This window comes from Lagopus leucura, unplaced genomic scaffold (genome assembly GCF_019238085.1).
Source record: "Lagopus leucura isolate 7727_CA_CO unplaced genomic scaffold, USGS_WTPT01 Super-Scaffold_1, whole genome shotgun sequence".
In the NCBI taxonomy this organism is placed as follows: Eukaryota; Metazoa; Chordata; class Aves; order Galliformes; family Phasianidae; genus Lagopus; species Lagopus leucura.
The window spans coordinates 39,366,619-39,388,106 of NW_024962250.1; the positions used below are offsets into that span (position 1 = coordinate 39,366,619).

General features: G+C 47.0%; 1 protein-coding gene across 1 annotated transcript; it reads left to right on the plus strand.

Annotated features, from left to right (window-relative positions):
- Nucleotides 1–1,285: 1,285 nt before the first annotated feature.
- On the plus strand, nt 1,286–20,534 carry GCH1 (GTP cyclohydrolase 1). Its single transcript, XM_042865443.1, has 6 exons — nt 1,286–1,656; nt 11,086–11,195; nt 13,395–13,450; nt 16,220–16,251; nt 17,422–17,506; nt 18,385–20,534. The coding sequence occupies exons 1-6, from the start codon at nt 1,356–1,358 to the stop codon at nt 18,509–18,511; spliced, it is 711 nt and encodes a 236-aa protein (XP_042721377.1). The 5' UTR covers nt 1,286–1,355; the 3' UTR covers nt 18,512–20,534.
- Nucleotides 20,535–21,488: the final 954 nt, after the last annotated feature.

A 21,488-nucleotide genomic window follows, 5' to 3' on the forward strand; every position in this document is an offset into this window, starting at 1 on the left:
TCACGGGAAGCCAGACATTTATTCCGAGAAAAGAACACTTGTACTGTAAAGCAGTAAGGTTTGTGTTCACCTCCCAAAGAATATTTTCTTTGGCTTTCCAAGCTTTGTAATATAATTCTGCTGCAAAGGAAAACAATGGCCCAACTCATTCGTTTACTTAGGGGCAGGCACCACGCTGATCTTTACCTGGGCTGTGAAGAGCCACTTGACGCAGGACTTGAGTGGACACAAATGGTCAGGAAATGGGGGTGAACAATTTCAAGTGCAGTGTTGCCAGAGAGCAGCCTGCTCTGCGAATGGCTTTATTGATCCTGGGCTAATAATGCTGGGAAGCAATGGAGTGGGGAGATGCATGGGCACAGCGAGCTCCGCTGGTGAAGCTGAAGCCATCCGTGGTTCAGAATTGGGATGGAGAGCTCTGCAGGGCTGTGCTGGGGCCACGCTCTGGCTCAATGCTAATGGTGCTATTGATCTGCATTGCTCTCCTGCCTGAGCTCTTAGCAAGACATCAGGCTGACACAAATCGCTGCGGATGGGTTGAGGAGGAGGAATTTGTCAGCTCAGACTTTAAGTGCAGAGTTCAGTGCCCAGTGCTCCTACTTGAGTCAGTGGCAGAAAAAATACAGCGTGTGATTTAATTCTGCCATTTAACGGCTGTCAGTGCAGAAATTGCGTTTAAGAAATGCTTTTTAGATGGCTTCACTTGACCCAGAGAATACTGCCCAGGTCCTTCCTCAGCCATTCTGCCACAGCAGTGGTTCCCTTAAGGAGTTCTTAGTGGTCTTTGTTGCCCAGTGGGCACTGGGGTTAATTAATAGAGAATTGTTGATAAAATCTTGGCCCGAGGAGTACCGAGGAACATAGGCACCTTTGGAAACTCCTTTGGTTCCAACGACTAAACCCAGCAGCACATCCCCATTGAATGCAGGGCTGCAGGTGGGAGCACAGGAACACCAGCACACAGAATTATCCCATATGATGGAAACATACTGATGAATGTGTAATTGCACGTGGAATGAATGACGTATTTCCATCACGGAAAAGCGCTGTTTGACATATCCCAAGACCCCCTGAAGGCAGCAGCCAGTCGTTTTCCCCTTTCCCCCCATCCCTGCTTTTGCAGCTCCGTGCTCCCCACGGGCGGTTTGCGGGTGGTTCGGCCCGCGCCTCGAACCCGGATCCCGGCGGCTGGCTGAGCGGTGACGTAAGAGCGGCGCCAGCCAATGGGAGCGGCGCGGGCGGTATAAAGCGGGCCGCTGCGCTCAGTCGGGCGGGAGCGTGGTGGGGTTGAGGGAGGGCAGCGCGGGACGGGGGTTTGTGTAGCGCTCTCGGTCGGGCCGGCTCTGCCGGCGCCTATGGCGGCGGCACGGAGCTGCAACGGGTACTCACGGCGGGAGGGACCGCCGTCCCCCACGCTGGGCACGGAGAAGCCGCGTGTGTCTGCCGCTAGCGGCGGCAGCGGGGACGGATGGCGGGGCGAGCGGCCCCGCAGCGAGGAGGACAACGAGCTGAGCCTGCCCAGCCTGGCGGCCGCCTACACCACCATCCTGAGGGCGCTGGGCGAGGATCCCGAGCGGCAGGGGCTGCTGAAGACGCCCTGGAGGGCGGCCACCGCCATGCAGTTCTTCACCAAGGGCTACCAGGAGACCATCGCGGGTAGGCGGCCGCGCCGAGCCCGGAGGGGCACCTGGGGCGGGGGTTCACCTCGCCTTCCTTCCTCCTAGCCATGCCAGTAAGGGCTGCGCTCGGTGCGTGCTGTAATGCGGGGCTTGGGAAACGAGGGAGTTCCCCTCCGGTTCCCCTTCCGCTCCTTCTGACGCTCGTAGGTGAGTTTCGGTTGGAGGATGAGGGACGCGAGCGCTGAGCCGGGCGCTGCTCAACCCGGAGCCTGCCTTGCTGCTTCGCTTTCCCTTTTGGTTTTCCCGAAGCCCTTCTGCGTGTAACTCGCGGCGCTAACTCGCTGAGCAATTCTTCCTGTTGCGATGTCACGTCCTAAACTCGCCCTGGGAGCTGCTGCTCTGTCTCTGGGAGCGAGCCTGGTGTTCAGCTTCACGTCGGTGCTGGGTTGTCCTCTCGTTCGGTCTCGCCGCACGCCGTGTTTGGGATGGACACTCATCGAGGTCTCGCACAACGACACTTTGTCTGCTCAGAGTCATAGAATGGCCCGGGTTGGAAGGGACCTCAAGGATCACGAATCTCCAGCCCCCCTGTGCCACCCTGCTCGGGGGCTGCATTTGTCTCCTTGTTGCTCTGTAATACAGGAGCTCTCACACCCAACCTGCCTGGTTCAAGCAGGGTTTTCTTCTTCTGAACACATTTCTGTGCTGAGAGGTTGCTCACTCTCAGCTCCTCTCTCAATATTGCTGCAGCTAAACCAGATGGATTCCTGTTAATTCACCCCAAGCTTTTGCTTCGCTGGATAATGAGGGATGCTGGTTCATCTGTCCCAGTCTCACATGTGTTTCTTAGAGCAGAGTGGTTCTGGGTACCCCCTCCTGAATGGTCAGCCTTGGTGGCACTGGCACAGGTTGCCCAAGGAGGCTGTGGATGCCCCATCCCTGCAGGCATTCAAGGCCAGGCTGGATGTGGCTCTGGGCAGCCTGGGCTGCTGGTTGGTGACCTGCACACAGCAGGGGGTTGGAGCTGGATGAGCACTGTGCTCCTTTGCAACCCAGGCCATTCTATGATGATTCTATACACTGTTTCTATCCACCTGTTACTCTCACTGTTAGGTACTGTGCTCCTGGGCTGCTTTTTGTTTTGCTACTTTTCTAGGAAATAAGAGGAAGCTGTGATGCAGGCATCCTTTCCTGTGCTGGGTGGGTTGTCTCTTGTGCTTCTGGTCTTCCTGCTCTTAGTAGTGAAGTGAGGAGGGGGGGGGGGGGGTGTGAACTGTAGCTGAAGAACAGTTTGTTACAAGCCAGCAAAATATCTGGTGGTTGGAGTTGTGAATTGGTGTGGAGTTCAGTTCTGCATGGGAGGTCCTAAGTGCATTGTGAAACACAGAGCTGAAAACCAGACAGGCTGAAGCAGGGAATGCAGTACAGCTACAGGTCTTGAAGTCAGCCTTCTGCTTGGGTAACCACCTTGGGTAGGGAGGTGGGGCGGAAAGCAACTTTAATTTTACTTTTCCATACAGTACAGGAACACAAAATGATGTAATAAATGTATTTCCAAGCTGTGAAATCTAGGGGAGGATGGACAGGGTGCAGTGAAAAGTACACCAGAGGAGATCTGCAGTGTTTGGTGTTTCTGACTCGAGCTTCTCCTACAGTAAGCAAGAACAGAGTTATGTGGTTGGTCACAGCTCAGCTGCCTGCTGTTTGTTAATGAATGGTGCCTCGCTTTGATTTGCCACTGAGTGTTTCTGAGTGCAGACGGGGTGCTGGAAGCTGTTGTACTTCTTTATCCTTCATAAATAAATCCTGTGTTGCAGGGAGGATTACGTCTGAATTCTGCCCTTTCTCTCCATTCAGGTTTCTGTGAGTAGCAGAGAACCTGACGTAGCTTCTGTTGCAGGTGTATTTCCTAGCTTGACAGTGCAGAGTAACAGTGTTCCTGCTTTACGTTTATTCATCCTTATCTGTTTTCTGCAGCTGTCAATATTGCATTTCAGAGCCATCAGTAGAGTTGATTTGCTGAATACCTGCTTTCAGTCTTCTTTCTGGATGTGTTCTCCCTTTCATAGAATCATAGAATGGCCTGGGTTGGGTTGAATTGGGCCATAATGATCATCTACTTTCAACCCCTGCTATGTGCATTAATCCTGGTTGGGCTCCTAAAGGCCCAAGCTCTCACCTTGACAAAAGATGTTCAAATTAATGCATTGATCTCATCTTATGGTGGACACCATCAGATTTTTATTGAAGGAGCATGGATACCCCTGGTGGTTTCAGGTAAAATCCATCTGGGGAGCAGATCTAAAGATACTAGCAGTTTACTCTTGAGTTTGTGTATATTAGTAGCCATTGCAAGATACCAGAAGTTTTACTGCTTCATTTCACTCAGTGCTTCTGCATGACCCCACAAGAATGTATTTTTTTTCCCTGCGCCAGGGTCAGATTTATTGGCTTGTTCATTCTGGAAGCAGATGACAACAAAACAGAAATGTGTTCTTTTGATTAATCAAAGTAATCTGAGCTGTTAATTGCTGGCTGGCAGCCTTCAGGATCCTTGCAGTCGTTCAGGCAATTGTCTATCAAACACTCGAAGGCAGAATTTGGGGAGATCTGTCCCTCCTTCAGTAAGTGCTTGATGTTATGCTTGAAAGTGCTGTTCACTGGACTATGAATGCTGCACAGCATAAATGTGTGCATAGAGCATCCTGGCCTGGTATTAAATGTGGAGGTTGGTGGACCTGCATGTGACAGGGAGGTCGGAGCTTCATGATCCTTCAGGTCCTTTCCAACCCAAGCCATTCTATGATACACAGCAAATGGGTGAATATATGGAAATCAAAACTGCAGACCAACTTGTAACTGAAATCTTCAGTTATAATTTTGTGAGTTCCAGAGACAGCACACGTTGGAGATGCCTCAAAACAAAACACGGGACAGCAGATCCTGCTCCTTTACAGTCCTGCAGGAAACATCAGACAAAGCTGAACAGGTTCCCTACATCTGCAGGGGGAAGTTAACTTGTCTTCGTTGTATGTAAGCACTTCAAGCTGAGAGTTGTGTTTGCTAAATAGTTGCTGGTAATGATGGTTGTCGTATAAATAAAAGCTGGAAGACCTCTCCAGTTGGTGTGCAGCTTTCAATCACGTTAGGAGGTTCAGCTGTCCTTCTGGTGTGTTGAACCTTGTTAAAATCAGAGTCAGAAGATGGTTTGGGTTGCTGGACACGCAAAAGCTGCTCCAGTCCCACCCCTGCTATGGGCTGGGTGTCCCCCATTAGCTCAGTTGGGCCTTGTTGAACCTCATTAGATTCATCTGGGCCCTCTTTTCAAGCCTGTCTCAGTCCCTCTGGATGGTGTCCTTTTCTTCTTTTGTATCATCTGCGCCACTCAGCTTGGTGTCATCAATCAACTTGCTGAGGGTGTCTTCCGTCCCATCATCTGTGTCATTGGTAAAGGTGTTGTGTGTGGGGTGCACCACTCACGATCAGCCTCTATCTGAACGTAGATCATTGCAATGATCCAAGCAGCTCTTTACTCACCGTATAGCCCACCCTTCCAATCTGTATCTCTCCAACTTAGAGACAAGGTTATGATGTGGGACTGTATCAAACGCCTTGCAGAAGCCCAGGTAGATGACATCAGTTGTCTTTCCTTTGTCCGTTGGTGCCATCACTCCATCCTTGAGCACCACCAGATGGGTCAGGTGAGGTCTAATACCAGTAGATTAACACCTGCTGAGCTGTGTGTGTCTGCATAGAAATAGGCAGTGCCTTAAACAAACAAGGCTGACCGAAAGCACTGCCCTTTGCTGAGAGCTGAGGAGTTGCTTCAGTGGTTTGTTGCTGGAGGCAAAGCACTGCTGGTTCTCTTACTTTTCACTGGTATAACAGCCTTATGTATGAACTTAAATATCAGCAGTGTGGCTGAGGTTTGTTTCTTGAACTGAAGGCTGGGGAGGAGGGGTTGTCCAGGGTAAGATGTTGGGGTGCTTCTCAGCCCCCAGCCCTGGTGCTGAAGACAGTGAGAATCCTGTGCTCTAGCACTGGGCCTTCTCAGGATGACCTCCCTGACCATCAGTAGTTAAGCAACACCAAATTTCATACACTTAGATTTTTCCCCCAGAGTTTATTAACTATCTTAATCTCTTGGATCTTACGCTATTAAAGACTTCTGGTCTCTTCATGTTGCTTTTTCAAAGCGTTGTTACGTTGTCTGTGATCTCCATTTGGTTCATTTTCAGAAAGAAGCGTGGATGGGAGCTTCCAGCACCTTCTGTGAAATGAGGTGTTCAAATCCAGATACATATTAATGAGCGAGACGCTCATTGCGTCAATCATGGCCCTGATTTCCCTCTGTTTAAGAAATATATTGGCAAAAAACAACTTCCAGACCTCAGCTTAGCTTCATCTGAGAGTCTGCCATGACTCATATGAATAGACTTCAGTCTCTCTCTGCAATGTGGAGTGTCTTTGTAAGAGGGTGAATGAGTCCATAAAGTTGATGGCTAGAATTAGCGGAGCAGCCCTGGTGCTTCTCCTCCTTATTTAATTCTTCAGTGTGAGTTGTAAAAGAGCTGGACCAGATGTATAATTTCTGGCAGCTGGAGAATTAAGTTTTGCTTCTGAAAAGAATGTTCCTTTCTGAAGCAGAAGGTCTGTTTCCAGTCCTCTGGTGTGACAGTGATGGAGTCGGAAATGTTAGTCATAAACTTGTAAATCCTTTTTTCTGATGCTTTGCTTCCTTCCTGTTGGGAAGGTATACAGTGGCAAGGAAGCCACGTGGTGCTAATGCCTGTTTAATTATTCTCTGCAGGTTTGGAACTCTTATTGCCAGCTAAAATAGTCTCATTACAGCTTAGGTTGAGTCTCTTCGTAGAGCTGTTCAAGACTTCTGAAAGCAGATGGTGATTCTGTTGGGAATTGGCATACCCAGTCCACCCTCTGCCTTAGCAACCTGAAGTCATTAACTTTCTGCAGGAGTACAAGCTCTCTTTATATGAATGAGTTTTCTAGCCTGATTTTCCTCTTTTTATGCATAATAAATTCCTGGTACCTTTCAGGGCTGAAAAGCTGCAATAATTCTCTTGTGTTTCTTGGCTGGAATGTTTTCTCTAGCTTCAGTTGTATGTATGGATGCATGAATACGAACAGTCAGTTTTGACTCTCAGTCTCACCACTTAGCAACAACTGAAAGATTTTATAGCAGTTTTCTTCTTGGCTTGCCTACCATGCCTTCATCTATTAGCTCAGGTCTTCTGCTCTGTCAATTCCATCTCTTCTCAGATTGAGAGGGTGTGCCCAATAAAGCCAGCCGAGTGTATCTGCCGTTGTGCCTCAGGTGGTTCCATCTCAATGAACAGTTTGTCTGTGGTCTCTGGGCTCTTTGGAGCATCCTCCACACCTACCATGTGAGTGAGAGCAGCCTGGAGCCTTGCAGAACCTTGTGCTTATGGCTACCAGGATGGCTGAGCTCAAGGAGCTGGGTTGCTAAATCTGAGACCGCCTCCATCCCTCTTACAGTGAGCAATCCTCAGCTTGGCTTCCTCCTTGGAGTGAAGCAACCCAGCTCATACTGAGAGCATCCTACAACCATCTCAGGCTCTTATCTGAAAGATCTAGCCAAGACCAGGCATCTGAAATGCTGCAGTGCTGCTCTACAGAGGGCTGTCATCCTCCATGCCCCTCACCAATGGAGCCAGCTGCTGGGTGGGCTCCATCTTCTTTGGTTGCCAGAGGTGCATTTGCTTTCCCGTGTCACATTAAAGCTATGCAAATAGTTTCTATAGCAACAGGTCTTTTTGCTGAGCTCTGACGCAAAGTCCTGAAAGGTCTTTCTCATTCTGTCTTTATCCGGTTATGATGGTTTTTTTTTTAAATCAACTCTTGAGAAAGATAAAGGGGGAAATTAATTCTGATCTGTTTCAGGAGTTGCAGCAGGAATGACTGCTTAGTCTTTAACAGCCCAATGAAGTTTCTATATCAGAACATGGGATCTGGGCTGGCGGATGTACCGACTGGAATAACTGTCTGTAACTCTGTGCTTGCTCTTGTTCACTTCCTTACAGCTGTGTATTTTTATCCAAACCTTTGTATTCCCTTAACGTGATGCACCTGGGCTTAAGCAACAAGTTCACTCAGCCTTTCTTGGGTGGCAGAGAATGAAAGTAGTGATGTTTGCAGGCTCCTTTGGTGCGTTGACAGCGTTTGGTAGCAGCTCTCAAGCACAGCTGTGACTAATAAAAGCAGGGTGAATTGAGGGAAGTATCATCCCAAGGGGCCAAGAGATGGATGTGCCAACCTCCTTGTAAGCAGAGGATGTGCAAATCTTGTCCTTTTCTTGATATGGAGGATTACACGGATGGCACTTAGAGGGAGTTTTTCCTTGTTGAATTAAGGCGCAGCAGGATACAGTCCAGCATCTTGGCTCAGCTACCTTTACCTGACTCATCTGATGCCACTCAGGGCTTGGATTCGAAAGGATATGTGTGTATGGGAGGTGCTGAGACAGACACAGATTTTGAACGGTGCTCATTTCTCAGGAGAGGCAGCTTGTAAAGTGAGCAGGAAGGACTCGAGCAGGACTGGAGCTCTGCTCTTACAGCACAGTCAGGTGCTGGCCTTCTGTCTCACCTCTTGTTTTGCCTCTGTCTGCCTGGTATCACCTGGCAGTGGTGAAGGGGTAGCAGAGGGGTTAACACAAAGCTTCTTTCTTCCTCTGTGGCTTCTGGCCCTCCTCCTCCTCAAGGTGCTGGTTGTTCCAATTGACACAGCTTGCTGTGGGCACAACTGGAGAAGTTTTGCAGCTGAGCAGCTCTCGGCTGTCGCCTGGCTGCAGCTTGTTAGTAATATTCAGAAGATCTTGTGCAAAATTGACAAGATCTGCATAAATGAGAAGTTTGAAATACCCTGCAGCTCTGTGGTTATATTCTTGGCACAAAGATCTACGTGCTTATTTGCTTCTAAACTTCCTTCGCTGCCCAAGCTGCCATAACCTGACAGAGGATATGCAAAAAGGAGGGATGACCTTTGTGTACCTATTTAATTGCTTTGGCCATGGGGAGGGATGTATTTCTTTTCCTGAGGTTGCCTGTGTGACACTTGATGGGTCTGTTGGCCTTCTTTTTCCCTGCCCTACACTATGGTAACAGCTGCCTCCATAACACAACACAACTCCTCCTTCTTCAACTCTTTACAAGGGTAGATAATGGCAGGTCAAGGGGAAATGGTTTGAAGCTGAGGGAGGGCAGATGGAGGTTGGATGTCAGGGGGAAGTTGTGTGCTGTGAGAGTGGTGAGGTGCTGGAACAGCTGCCCAGAGAGGCTGTGATGCCCCGTCCATCCCTGGAGGTGTTCAAGGCCAGGTTGGATGGGGCCCTGGGCAGCCTGGGCTGCTGTGAAATGGGGAGGTTGGTGGCCCTGCATTGGTGGGGGGTTGGAGCTTCGTGATCCTTGAGGTCTCTCTCTTAACCCAAGCCATTCTGTAATTCTGGTAACTGATCTTGGCCCCTTGGATGAAGTGTCTAAGGATCCACTTATATATATTTCATCAATGAGTTTGTATATGCATACATTTATGTGTGTTTGTATATTAATATGAGACTTTTCCATGTTGAATTACCTTCTGCTGTGTGACACAATGCTGTCACACATTACGGTGGCTCTTAATGAGGATGTGAACATTTCTGATTGTCCTGAACATTCTGCTCCACAACTGTGCTGACGTAAATCCATATCTAACATCAGGCCCCGATGCGCTGCTGGCAGTGCTGGTGTGAGCCAAGCTGGTGGTCTAATAACAGCATCAGTTGCTCTGGAGATGCTTCTGGGATCTGTTTGGCTTTTGTTTTATCAGTGCTGGGCATAGCAGCAGGTTTTGTGAAACCGCTGTTTGCCTTTCTGCTGTGGAAATGGCACATCTGTGGAGCGCGGGGTGAGTGCTGAGAACCTGCATTACTGCTCTGGCTTCTCTTTGTTGTCCTCCAAGCCTGCTCTCTTCCAAATTCTGTCTCTTTCTGGCTGCATTCATAATACAACAGCATGATGCTTCCCATGTAATCAAAAACCTTCCCAACAGTGTCTGGTGTAAACTGGGCTGTAAAATTTGATGCACGAAATCATGTGCCTTTATGGGATTTTTTCCTGGCCTCTTTTGTGCCCTCTGTCCCTGCTCAGAAACCTTCTGGGCTTCAGCCCTGCTGTTCTGCAGGTCGCCAGCCCTTCTTGGGAAGGACGTGCATAGCAGGCAGAACATCTTGCACACAGTTTCCAGGGTTACCTGTGTAGTGCTGATAGCAAGCAGGAAATTAAAATGCTCCGTGATGATGATACGTATCGACAACAGATGGTGGCCATTAGGTGTGCGTGCATGTCAGGGGAAGGCATAAAGGCATAAAGCCAAACAGAGTGGCTCCTTGTTCCCTTACGGCCATGGTGGGTCTTACTCTGCTTCTTGGAAATGACTCCAAGTGTGTGTGGCTTCAAGCTAACTTCTTTGCAGAGCTCCTTGTGCTGATTGTCAGCCCTTCTGTCCCTTCCCTCACTCTGTTTTTCCCTCTGTTTTCTCTCGTCTCCTAAAAGGCTCCCTTACCTTGGGGCTGTTCTACTTTGAAACTCTCCAAACACGGTCTTGCTCACTGTGGCCTTTCTTTGTGGAGACCACAGTGATCTGCTGTAACCTGAACTGAAGGATCCTGGGGGACTTTAATATCAGGGGGTTGCTAAATCTTGGAAAACCAACTGAGGATCTGTTGTGCTGAGCTCTGGGACTAGCAAAGTCTCATGCTACATGTTCCTTTCCTTACTGCACCAACTCTTCCTCTTCGTGGTTTTCTCCATATTAAGTCTCCATTAAATCTGAGGTGCAGAATTCAGAAGCAGTATACAATGCGTGCTTGCTCTCAGTGCAGAACAGCAAATATCCCCCTGATCTTTGGCTACAGATCTTTCTGACTGCTGCATGTGCCTGGTCAGCTGCTGGCTGGTGTGCTTCAGGGTGAGATGCAAAGCTATCGTCTGGGCATGGAGCATCCTGGAGGATAGCAATGCTGGTGTTGGGGCTGCAGAAACCACTGTGATGGCTTAGTTTTTCTCAAACCTAAGGCTCAGCTTTGCTCGAGGTATGTGCAAGCACAATGAAAGCCCATCTAGACGTGTGCTCTGCTCCTCATTGCTGGCTTGATGAGCTGCAGTTTTAATTGATATTAGATGCTAGAAGTTCCACAAAGGCTGGATTTGTTCTAACCTGGGCACAAACTATTATTCAAATGGAACACTACAGACTGACTTTTGACGTAGTGTACATGTGGTTGTGATTGTGTCCAAACCAAAGCGTGCTGGTGATGCTACTCCTTGCTTCCCATAACTCAGCCCTAAAATCTATATTTTTGAGCCACAAATCTGCTGAGATATTGGCTGGAAGAAGCTTCCATGCTCGTGCATGTATTTTTCTTAATGCAAATGTTTAATTTCAGATGTTCTGAACGATGCCATCTTTGACGAAGACCACGATGAGATGGTAATTGTGAAGGACATAGACATGTTCTCATTGTGTGAGCATCACCTCGTTCCATTTGTTGGAAAGGTAACTCTTCCTCGTCAAACAAACATGGGAATACGTGATAAAAGACACATGTAAAAGACTTTGTAGCTGTAACTGCAAAGCTTTTAAAGCTGTAAGTATTTACTGCTTACGGCTATGATTCTAAAAGTCAATCTCCAGAGAATACAAATAAGAAAGACCTCCTTAATGTGAGTTTTATTTGGATTTAAAGCTCTATGCTCAACCTTTCCTAGTCTAACTAATCTAATGGTTTCTGACATTTCACATTAAAGCTCTTCTTTGTGAAGCAGCAGCAAGCCTCGAGGGCAGACATCTTGATATTAAACCAGCTCACCCTGCACGCTGCCTCCGTCACGGATTTAGTTGCTGGCTCAGAGCTATCCTGTGCCTCTGTGAATGGAGCAAACTTCTGATTAGCAGCCCTCTGTTAAATGGGCTAGCAGGAGGCTGCATGGCTTGGGACTCCCAAGTACAGAGCTGGTGTTTCAAATGGTGCTACCAACAGCTGAATGCTCCCCCCTGATCCCCACCACCAACAAAAACAACTCAACGTCTGTCAGCTTGAATAGTTCAGTGTTGGTAGTTCTGAAAACCTCAGCCTCCTCACTCTTGTAAGAGCACAGGAGGATGGACCTTATTCTGATCCGTCTGTTCTCCATTGAGTGCTCCCAGGACAGAGGAGCAAGTGCTGTTGTAATCTATCAAATTTGATCAGTACCACAAAATGTTCCAAGTAAACTGTCCCCCAAAAATGAAACACCCAGACAGAAACCAACTGTTTATTGAGTCAACTCATTTTCCTCCGCTTTCTTTTCTTACTGTTAGCATTTTCTACCAGAGAACAAAATAACTTCTGTTCCTGTGAAAGCTTTCTATTTCACCTGTTATTCTTGGTTACTCGGTCTGTGTGTGTTCACTTCATTACTTCTGTGGCAATCCATGCGTTCCTTTTACATCTAGCAGTTTAGCCTGTGTGCTTTGGAGAAATCTCACAAGCACTGAGTTGGTCCTGCTCATACAGTGGTCTGCTGAATGCCTGAGTACACCTCTAAATGTTCTCAGCCTAACCATTCTCCTGCTGGGTACATCAAACAGGCTGCAAATCTCCATCAGCAGATCTTGTATTTGCAGCTCTATGTTGAATGAAATCCGGAAATTCACACACACACACACACACACACAAATTACTCTGTGGGGAACAAGATTCAGCACTTATTTCTGAGTTATGTCTCTTGCTTTATCTGAAATGTTTCGTGTCTTTTCAGGTGTCAGTGGGTTGATTACCCAACAGAAGTGATAGGAATGAGCGAGTTAGCCAGGTAATTAGGTGTGCTGTGGTGCCCCTACCTGCAGGTACAGCAAAACAGGGCTCTGAGGTGGGGCCTCCAGGCAAAGCACGAAGGCAGAATCCTACACTGATGCTCCCCTACCTTATCGTGGCTAATTTTTCAAGTCTCTGATACAGTGACATAAGTGCTGGTTTGTAATCTGTCACTAGTGTGAGCCCACTTGATTTCAGCAGCCTTCTGTACAGCAGGAAGCTGAATGCCCTTCCTTCTCCCTTCAGATCTGAGCACTTTTCTGCTCCATAACTCATTTCAGCCTAGTGCAGTTACATGTTCCTGATGAGTGTTCAGTCAGTCCGTGGTCAGGCAGGACAGAAGCTGGCTGATTCATACAGTGATCTGTGGTGCTACTGGTAGCACATGAGTTGGCATTAAAGCAATAATAGTAGAGAAACAACAGTAAGTGCAGCCTGGTTTTGGTGGCAAAGTACTTCTTGCCATCAGATCCTTTACTGGAATGGCAGTCCTTCTCTCTCCCTTTATCCACTGTAGGACTTGAAAGAAAAGCATGCCTATGTCAGATGGACATGGCTGCGCTGAGTAGTAACAAGTAATGCTTTTTGTGCCTAAAGACAGCAGTGCTCTGTGGCATTCCTGAGACTTGGAACATAAGCCTTGACTTTCAGAGAACTGATTTTCCTCTCCTGCCTCAGAACGCTCAGCTTATCCTGCACCAGGACACTGAGCTCACGAGGCATTACAGCCTTTGATAGCTCCACAGTTAATTTTTCAGGCTTGTTCCTCCCACATGCTAAGATTTCTGGGCTGTTCACACTACTGGGACATATGCACATCTCACTCTCTATGCATGGGTTTCGTACACATTTGGAAGTTTGGTTTTCATTCTGCTAATGGCTTGTTCTCCTCTGTCTAGGTACATATTGGCTATCTTCCTAACAAACAAGTACTTGGCCTCAGCAAGCTCGCTAGGTAAGTGCTAATGTAATGAAAGTGATGCTAATTTGTAAAAAGGATTCCAAGCTGTGCTAACTGTGTCAATCTTGCTAATCTTGTCCCCCTCTGAAGCTCAGCACACTTTGTGTCCTGGATTTGGATTTAAACCAATCCTCAGCATTACACGTTTGTGTGTGTGTGTGTGGAGAGGACAGATGAGTGTTAGAGCTCTGTCTTAATTAATATCACAGTTGATTGGAATAGAGCCATAACACTTCTGCACGTCCATCTGTCCAGAACATTGGTGTTGAAAGAGAACGCAGAAGCAAGAACAAGTGGAGAGTCTTGGCTGTGTCCTAAGGCAGATCAGCAGGCAGAATGGGGATCTCCAGCAGCTGGAGATCTGCGTGTGTTTGGACTGATAAGAGCAGGGATCTCAGACTGCAGACCAACACACCGTCTGGATCTGAATGCAAAGCTGTCATCGGATAAATCTGGCATTTCTTTCTTTCTCTCATGGCCTGCTGAGAGAGTCATGGGGTAGACTTTTTTGCTAGGGCTCCGCTTTAGAAAGAAAGTATTTAAGATACACTGGAGAAACCCACTTGTTATGTAAAATATTGTTTTCCCTGGCAAGTGCCCTTGGGTCAGGGCTGTTGCTGAGTTGTGTTATAAGGTGACAATTTAATGGGGGATGGTAGATCCCTCACCTGGGCAGATGATTGGGCACCTGAGTGGAAGGATGTCTTGCAGCTTGAAAACACGGGCTGTAGTCCAGAAAAACCACATAGGACACACTTATACTTTCCTGATACATCTGTTAATCTTTCTGTAGTTCCAGTCACACCAAGGAGAATTAGCCTAGTAATTCTGCATGCCTGTGAGTTTTCTTAGTGGGTAAGAGATGTGTGGTGTGTGATGCTGAAGTGCTTTAAAATCAGCCATCTCTGCTCTGTGCTCTGCTTGCACAGCAGTGAGTTTGGGCTGGAAGCAGAAGGGCCCTGGGAGGTCACGTTTTGAACCTCGTATTACAGGGCAACCAGCTTCACATCTTCTAGCAGCGCTTGCAGGAGTGGAATTTGCTCTGATCAGAAGGCTGACACAGTTAAACACTTAAATTCTCGTGGCAGACATTGGTTATGCCTGCACTTAGCTGCCTCCTGATATTGTAGGATCTGCCATTGCCTCTGGGTTTGCTGGTTTAGAACTGTCTCAAATGGTCCTTAATGCAAGTGGCAGCATTGTGCTAGAAGAGTCCAGTTTTCCCACTGTTTATTCTCAGTATGAAATATGTTTGGGTGTGTGCATGTCTTCCTGCACTGTTCTCTGAATGTTAAATATTGCCCTTTTTTTCTCTTCTCAAGTGAGGGTAAAACTTCCATATCCTTCAATAATGAAAAGATTAGATTCTTGTATAACCAAATCTTCTCTATCCTTGCTTGCTTTTCTGTACTCGCCATGAGGAGATCTGTAGGCCAAATAGTGCTTCCTTTTCTCGCCCTATATAATGCAACCAGTGTTCACACAAAGATTTGTGAGGCTGTTGGTACTGGAGACCTAATCTTTCATAATAGGATTAGTCTAATGTGGTGTGTTCCTGCCGTCGGGATGACCTGCATTCAGCAGACAAACACTTTTCCTTGGATTTTAAGCTCAGGTTTGATAACACCACCTCTGTTTTCACGCAGACATGCTTACAGGACACACACAGAACAAACCCCAAGCATCAATTGTGTTTCTAAATGTCTAAATATTATGTTGCTTTGTTCAGAATAGCTATAACACGGCCATTTCATTTCTGGAGGGGACTTTCTGCATGTAATTCTCTCTCCAAAGCAGCAGGCAAGTCTCATTGTCAGAAATGTTTCTTGTAAGTGATGCCTCAGGCTGCCAGCCAGGGTCTGGCTTTTGTCTGCTCTGACCAGATGGGTATTGAATTTTTCTGCAGCAACTTTTAACATGGCCACTTGACGTGTAATTAAGCATTTGGTCTGCATGCATAAGGACTGCATGAATAACTCGCTGAGTCACAGAGCAGCCATGGACTTTTTTTTCTTGAAATATGTGGATTTCGGCACTGTGTTGATAGATGATCAAACCATCACTCGAATCGCTTTGCAGATGGCTTGCATTTGAAACCCTGTTAGAGATGAGCACCAAGGTGAGCCCTGCACTGAAATGCGAAGGATGGGTAGAGAGTATCTGCTTTATTGTAGGATCATAGAATGGCTTGGGTTGGAAGGGACCTCAAGGATCACCAAGCTCCAACCCCCCTGCTGCAGGCAGGGCCGCCAACCTCCACATCTAATAAAAACAATTATTTTCCCACAGCTCTCAGTTAAATCTGGGGTTAAATGTAGGAATCTAGAACATCTCTTGCTTAAGGCCAGTAGCCTTCTGGGAATCCCAGTATCCGAACCTCCTTAAAACAGCATTTGGTGGGCAGTCTGTTAACTCAAGGATTAGCTTTCAGGGAGTCTTTGGCTGTGGATTCCCTTGCAAGCATGTGGTCCAGGTGGGTGGTAGAACAAATACTTCAAAAGTAACAACCAAAGCAAAGAAGCTCCAAGGAGAAGTGATAGGTCTGCCCCTAAAATGGTGGAGTAGCAGACAAGGGGTACCTGCCACTAGAACCAGCAATGGTAAGGGAATTCATTGAGCCATGCCAACCAGGGGCTGAGCACAAGCATTGCTGGATGGATTTCCAGGAAGAACTTTGATCAATGCAGTGATCTGTTGGTAGTGGAAAGATCAGACAATATTCAGAAAGGAATAACTAAAACAAATTGCCTTTTTCTCTTCTAGGATTGTGGAGATATACAGTAGAAGACTACAAGGTAAACAACTGGATCTTCTTTTTATTGCTTGTGCAGCCCTTTGCTGGCTAGCTTGGTGTAGCAGTAATTAGAGGTGGGCTACAGCTGTTCAGATTTTAGAGAGTGAAGAAAAGCAGTGCATTCTTGAAGAGGTGTTTCTCATCTGTCTCCTTACTTAGCCTCTGCATTTCCCCTGAGGGGTAAAATGTGCCTATGAAAATGAATGTAGGCAGGAACTGATTCGTGGGATAAATGTAAGATACAGCTGCAAGGAATAACTGGAGTTGCTGGATGCTGCTGGAGGTGTGCTCTCCTCCAGATGATTGAGCATGCCTTCAAGGAGTGTTGTCAGAAGAGATGGACTGAGAGCTGCTGTATTAAGGAAGTTTGCTGCTCTGGAGAAGCTACAGGAGCTACAGCTAGAGGAAACCACAGAGCTGCTCCAAGGCTTTGGATCAGGCTCAGCCAGCTCTCACTGTCCTGTGGTTGAATTTGGCCAGGTTGTGGCAACAGAAGTCTTAGTGGCCGTTAGTGTCAAACTGGTGAATAGCTGCAGGAAGTAAAGCTTTGGAGGGCAATAGGCTCCCTTAATTTGCTCTTTAATTTTTTTTTAAAGCTCTATATCCTTTTCTTAAAATAAAGGGAAATTGTGAGTGTAGGCAGTGGAGAGTGTAGCAGTAAAGCCAGTGAGTAAATATGTGAAAAAGTAAATAAAAGAACAGAGGAAGGCAAGAAAATCTAACTGTATAATTCCCATAACTGCAAGTCACAGTAATACAAACTCCTGCAAACACATAATGGAAAATGACTTCCAGTATAAACAAGCAAATAAAAGATTCGTTCCAAGGTACAAAATATAAGCTAAGGTTTGGTATTAATAAAATTCATTTGGAGAGAACAGAGCTTGGGCTGGGGGCAGGGAGCAGAATCATAGAATGGCCTGGGTTGAAAAGGATCACAATGATCATTTAGTTCCAACCCCCTGCTGTGTGCAGGGTCACCAACCAGCAGCCCAGGCTGCCCAGAGCCACATCCAGCCTGGCCTTGAATGCCTGCAGGGATGGGGCATCCACAGCCTGCTTGAGCAGAAGGGACAGGCACGCTTGGAAGTGAGGATGCTTGCAGGGAATGATGATGCATTTAAGCTTGTCAGTTTTAAGAGTGGTTCTGAACTCCCTGTTGTCCTTTCAGTCCAGGAACGCCTTACCAAACAAATTGCAATAGCCATCACAGAAGCCTTACAGCCTGCTGGAGTTGGAGTGGTGATTGAAGCTACGTGAGTTACCCCGAGCTGCTCTGCAGCAGTGTATGGGCTGGGTGTGATAACAGCTGTGTGCTGCAGAGCTGCTGTGTGTTGCCTCAGCTCTTCTAAGCTGTGTGACACTTACCTGAAGCAGAGAGGAGGTAGACAGACATGATCTTGGCCCATTCAGTGCAAGGGGTTGGAGCTGTTTGAAGTGTGGGCTTGCCTTAACCATTGCAGAAATATGACAACTGGGTCAGCTGTCCCATTCGCACAGGATCCCCAAGTACAGCAGAGCTTGAGTCTAGCAACAAGTGTGTCCTTGTGATGATCACAGTGGTAAGGTGGGATTTTCCTAGGATCTGCAGAGAGAAGACAGCACTCAGAAGCTGAGAACTTGACTTTCTTTGTCCCAGAGGACAGCTGATATCCATTGGCCCTTCTAACAGTTTGCCATTCATGGAATCATAGAATGGCCCGGGTTGAGAGAGACCTCAAGGATCACGAAGCTCCAACCCCCCTGTGCCATGCAGGGCCACCAACCTCCCCATTTCACAGCAGCCCAGGCTGCCCAGGGCCCCATCCAACCTGGCCTTCAACACCTCCAGGGATGGACGGGGCATCACAGCCTCTCTGGGCAGCTGTTCCAGCACCTCACCACTCTCACAGCACACGACTTCCCCCTGACATCCAACCTCCATCTGCCCTCCCTCAACTTCAAACCATTTCCCCTTGTCCTGCTGTTATCTACCTTCTCAAACAGTTGACCCCCTTTCTAGATGTAGAAGTTTTGTTTTAGCTTCATTTTTCCACAGAATTTAAGGTGACCCCGTAAGAAACACTTGTCTTCATGGCACTTCTTATTTCTTCCTAGCACATCTCATTTACTGACTTCCTCTCCTTTCTCCTAGGCATATGTGTATGGTAATGCGTGGGGTACAGAAAATGAACAGTAAAACTGTAACCAGCACAATGTTGGGGGTATTCCGGGAAGACCCAAAGACCCGTGAGGAGTTCTTGACACTCATCAGGAGCTGAAACTGTTACTCTCTAAATGCACTCTGGAGGTTGTTCTGTCCAGTGTCGCCGTCTGTTCTTACTTGTTCCTACGTCGCACTCTTAAATTAAATGGTCGTGAGCTGTTGTCATAGTCTTTGTTCAGTAAAAGACTTGTGATGGCAAATGAGAAATGTCATGATGAGGTTGGCTGCTCCTGGATCTCCAACTGGGCTGATATTGCAGAACTACAGGCTACGAATAGGGGGTTGAATGTGGTTCTTCACACCTACCATGCAGAGCACACTGCTGTGAGGGGGAAAGCGTGCTTTGGGAATGAAATGGGTGTTTGTGAAATAACAATGTTAGTGGAGTAAACGTGGTGCAGCACTGGAAGCAAACGGCTGTGGATCCTTGTAGGACTGCTTACACGCTGCCAATACTGCACCTCTGGTGAGAAGGATGGTTGTGAATTGTCTCTGGGTCGTTATTACAAGTCCTGCAGTGGCTTTTTCAGTGTCTGGATATGTCTGTTATACCTCTTTGAGATGTTACCTCTGGTGGTGTTTTATATTCCTGCTAGTATAAACTCTGTTTGTCGTACTTGAGAATTTAAAACACATTTTTCCTAACCTCTTAACATGCAGGGAATTCACTTCTAAATGATTTGGAACGCAGTTTTATCTCAATATATAAAGGGTTTATGCACCTTTCTCTCTGTGCCTCAGGATGTCTCACCACTTTAACTGTCAGTTTCGTACTATTTTTAAGCAAACTCTAATGGGGTTTTGGGAGGAAGACCCAGAATTTGTCTGCAAAGAGCTCAGATATCCAAAGAGGTATTTTTCCCTGTCTTTAAGTTTTCCCCCTTGGATTTCCATCAGTCAGACTGAGAAGCTAGATCTGGTTTGATCTCAAAATGAGGATTTCTCTTCAAGCATTCCAAGGTTTGCATCATGAACGTTGGACCAAAGGTGAGCACTGAAATCCTGAGCAGAGCACGTTGTGTTTGTGCCTGATGGCAGTTCATTCTGGGGCAAAGCAACCTGAAATTACAGCTTATTTCATAAGAGCGATTGAGAAAAGCATTTCCAGGGGCGTCAAAATGAATTAAACTGCAGTTTTCTGTCTATGTGGCAACCTCTGTATGTGGCAGCGTTGGTGCAGAAAGTTTTGGGCAGCTGAACTGACTTGAACTGCTTATACTCTGTTAGGATTTTAATGGGAGTTGTGTAACTCTTAATTGGGAAAACATGATGTGCAATTGAAAGCCACCCTCCTTAAACTAAGGACAGGAGACAAAACAAAAGCAATGCCAGCTGTGCTGTGGGATGCCCGCAGTGCAGGTCCCCACAGTCTGGCTTTGCTGAATATGAATCCCAAGGTGTTCAGCTAACCTGAATCGTAGTTCCTGGTTGGCAAGCTAGACCTGTTGAGTTAGGTGCTATGGAACTGTCTGCTATCATGAACAAGCTGTGCTGCACACTTACAAAATACACTAATTCATGGCTTTAGTTCTCCTTATTGACAGACAGCAGCTCCTGCCTCTCTCAAGTTCAGCGTTGGTTTCACACATCCAGATGAAAAGCCTTAAGTCTTTCTTGCTTGAAGTTCAATGTAAAACTCTCTCCTTTTTAGGTTGGAAGGAGAACTTGGGGACCAAAGAGGTGCACAGAAATGTATTTGTTTCTCTCTGCTTGCTTTAGTTGTTTGAAGTTAAGGCTTTGTAAAACACAATCTTACTCCTGAGGTAGTGAAATGGTTGTGTTTTAACCACTTATCTCTATTCAGGATAAAGTTCATATTTCATCACTGCTGCTTTTTATTTCTGTGTGACCTGTAGTCTTTAAAACATACCTCTATACTTGTGGCCTTGGATTTTGTTCCCTATTTGTTGTAAGACTGGTGCACTTTTTTTGGAACATGTCAAATACATCAGCTTTAATGACAACCAGTGTGTGTATGTGTGTAGTACAAACAGCCTGCTGTTGTACCTCATCAGTGTCCATTGTCTCAAAAACATTCATTGTTTCAAGAACATTAAAGCACAGTGTTATCCTTTGGAGTGGTAGCATCCTTGGTGACTGGCAGGTGATGGCAGCACAGGATGAGGTGGGTGGTGGTGCCATAGAATCATCACCAAGCTTGGAAAGACGTCCCAAGATCATCCAGTCCAACTGTCCACCGACCACCAATATTTCCCTGTAGTTTCAGTGCTTGCAAGTGCTCCAGCCTTGTGACGATGATGTTCAGTTTCTCTTCTGAAGCAGTAGCAAGTTTCTGTTTGTTGACAGAGCAACAGAAAAAAAAAACCAAAAACAAAACAAGCCCAAATTCATCTTCCTTCAAGGTTGGTGCAACCTTCCTCATTCTGGTCTTCAGTATCAGAGGATTCAGCAACAGGAAGAGGGGAGGCAGTGGCTGCTCTGGAGGATGTTGTGTGCACTGAGATTCATATGGGCTCAGAGTCCTTTTGTGGACTGAAGCCCTGCTGAAGGCATCATTGGAGGTCTTTCCATAGACCAGAGCCTCTGTCCTTGACTCTCCCAGCTGGAGCCAAGCATCTTGGGCTTGAAACTAGGTGATCATTGTGGTCCTTTCCAACCCAGGCCGTTCTGTGATCTGATGGGGAGGATGCAGCGGTGAGTTCTGCTGCCCCATAGCCAGGGCTGTGCCTCTGTGAAATGAGCAAGAGCCACCAGGGATGAGAATTTTAATGCTCCTGTGTTCAATCTGCCCGAATGAATATACCCCAACAGCAGAAAAGATGCAGGTGTGATCCAACCTTGAGGATGAAGTTGTGCTTTATCTTGGCTGAGTCAGCCCAGCGTGTACCATGTAAGCAGTGAGCTCAGCTGGGGCCAGCAGCTGCTCCTGCAGGATGGGAAGGCTGTGTTAAAGGAACTGGCTCTGGTGTCCTCATGGGATGCAGATACCTCTGAAATTCAGAGACGAATCCTTGAAAATAATAAAAAAGACTTGCAGAACCAAGACGCTGGAAGGGATGGCAGCCTAGGTG

Bases quoted from the DNA above. Each gene is read 5' to 3' on its own strand.
- GCH1 (XM_042865443.1), top strand. From the start codon at position 1,356: ATGGCGGCGGCACGGAGCTGCAACGGGTACTCACGGCGGGAGGGACCG. The intron at 13,451-16,219 runs GTAAGTGCTAAT...TTTCTCTTCTAG, and splicing joins GGCCTCAGCAAGCTCGCTAG to GATTGTGGAGATATACAGTA. The intron at 16,252-17,421 runs GTAAACAACTGG...TTGTCCTTTCAG, and splicing joins ATACAGTAGAAGACTACAAG to TCCAGGAACGCCTTACCAAA.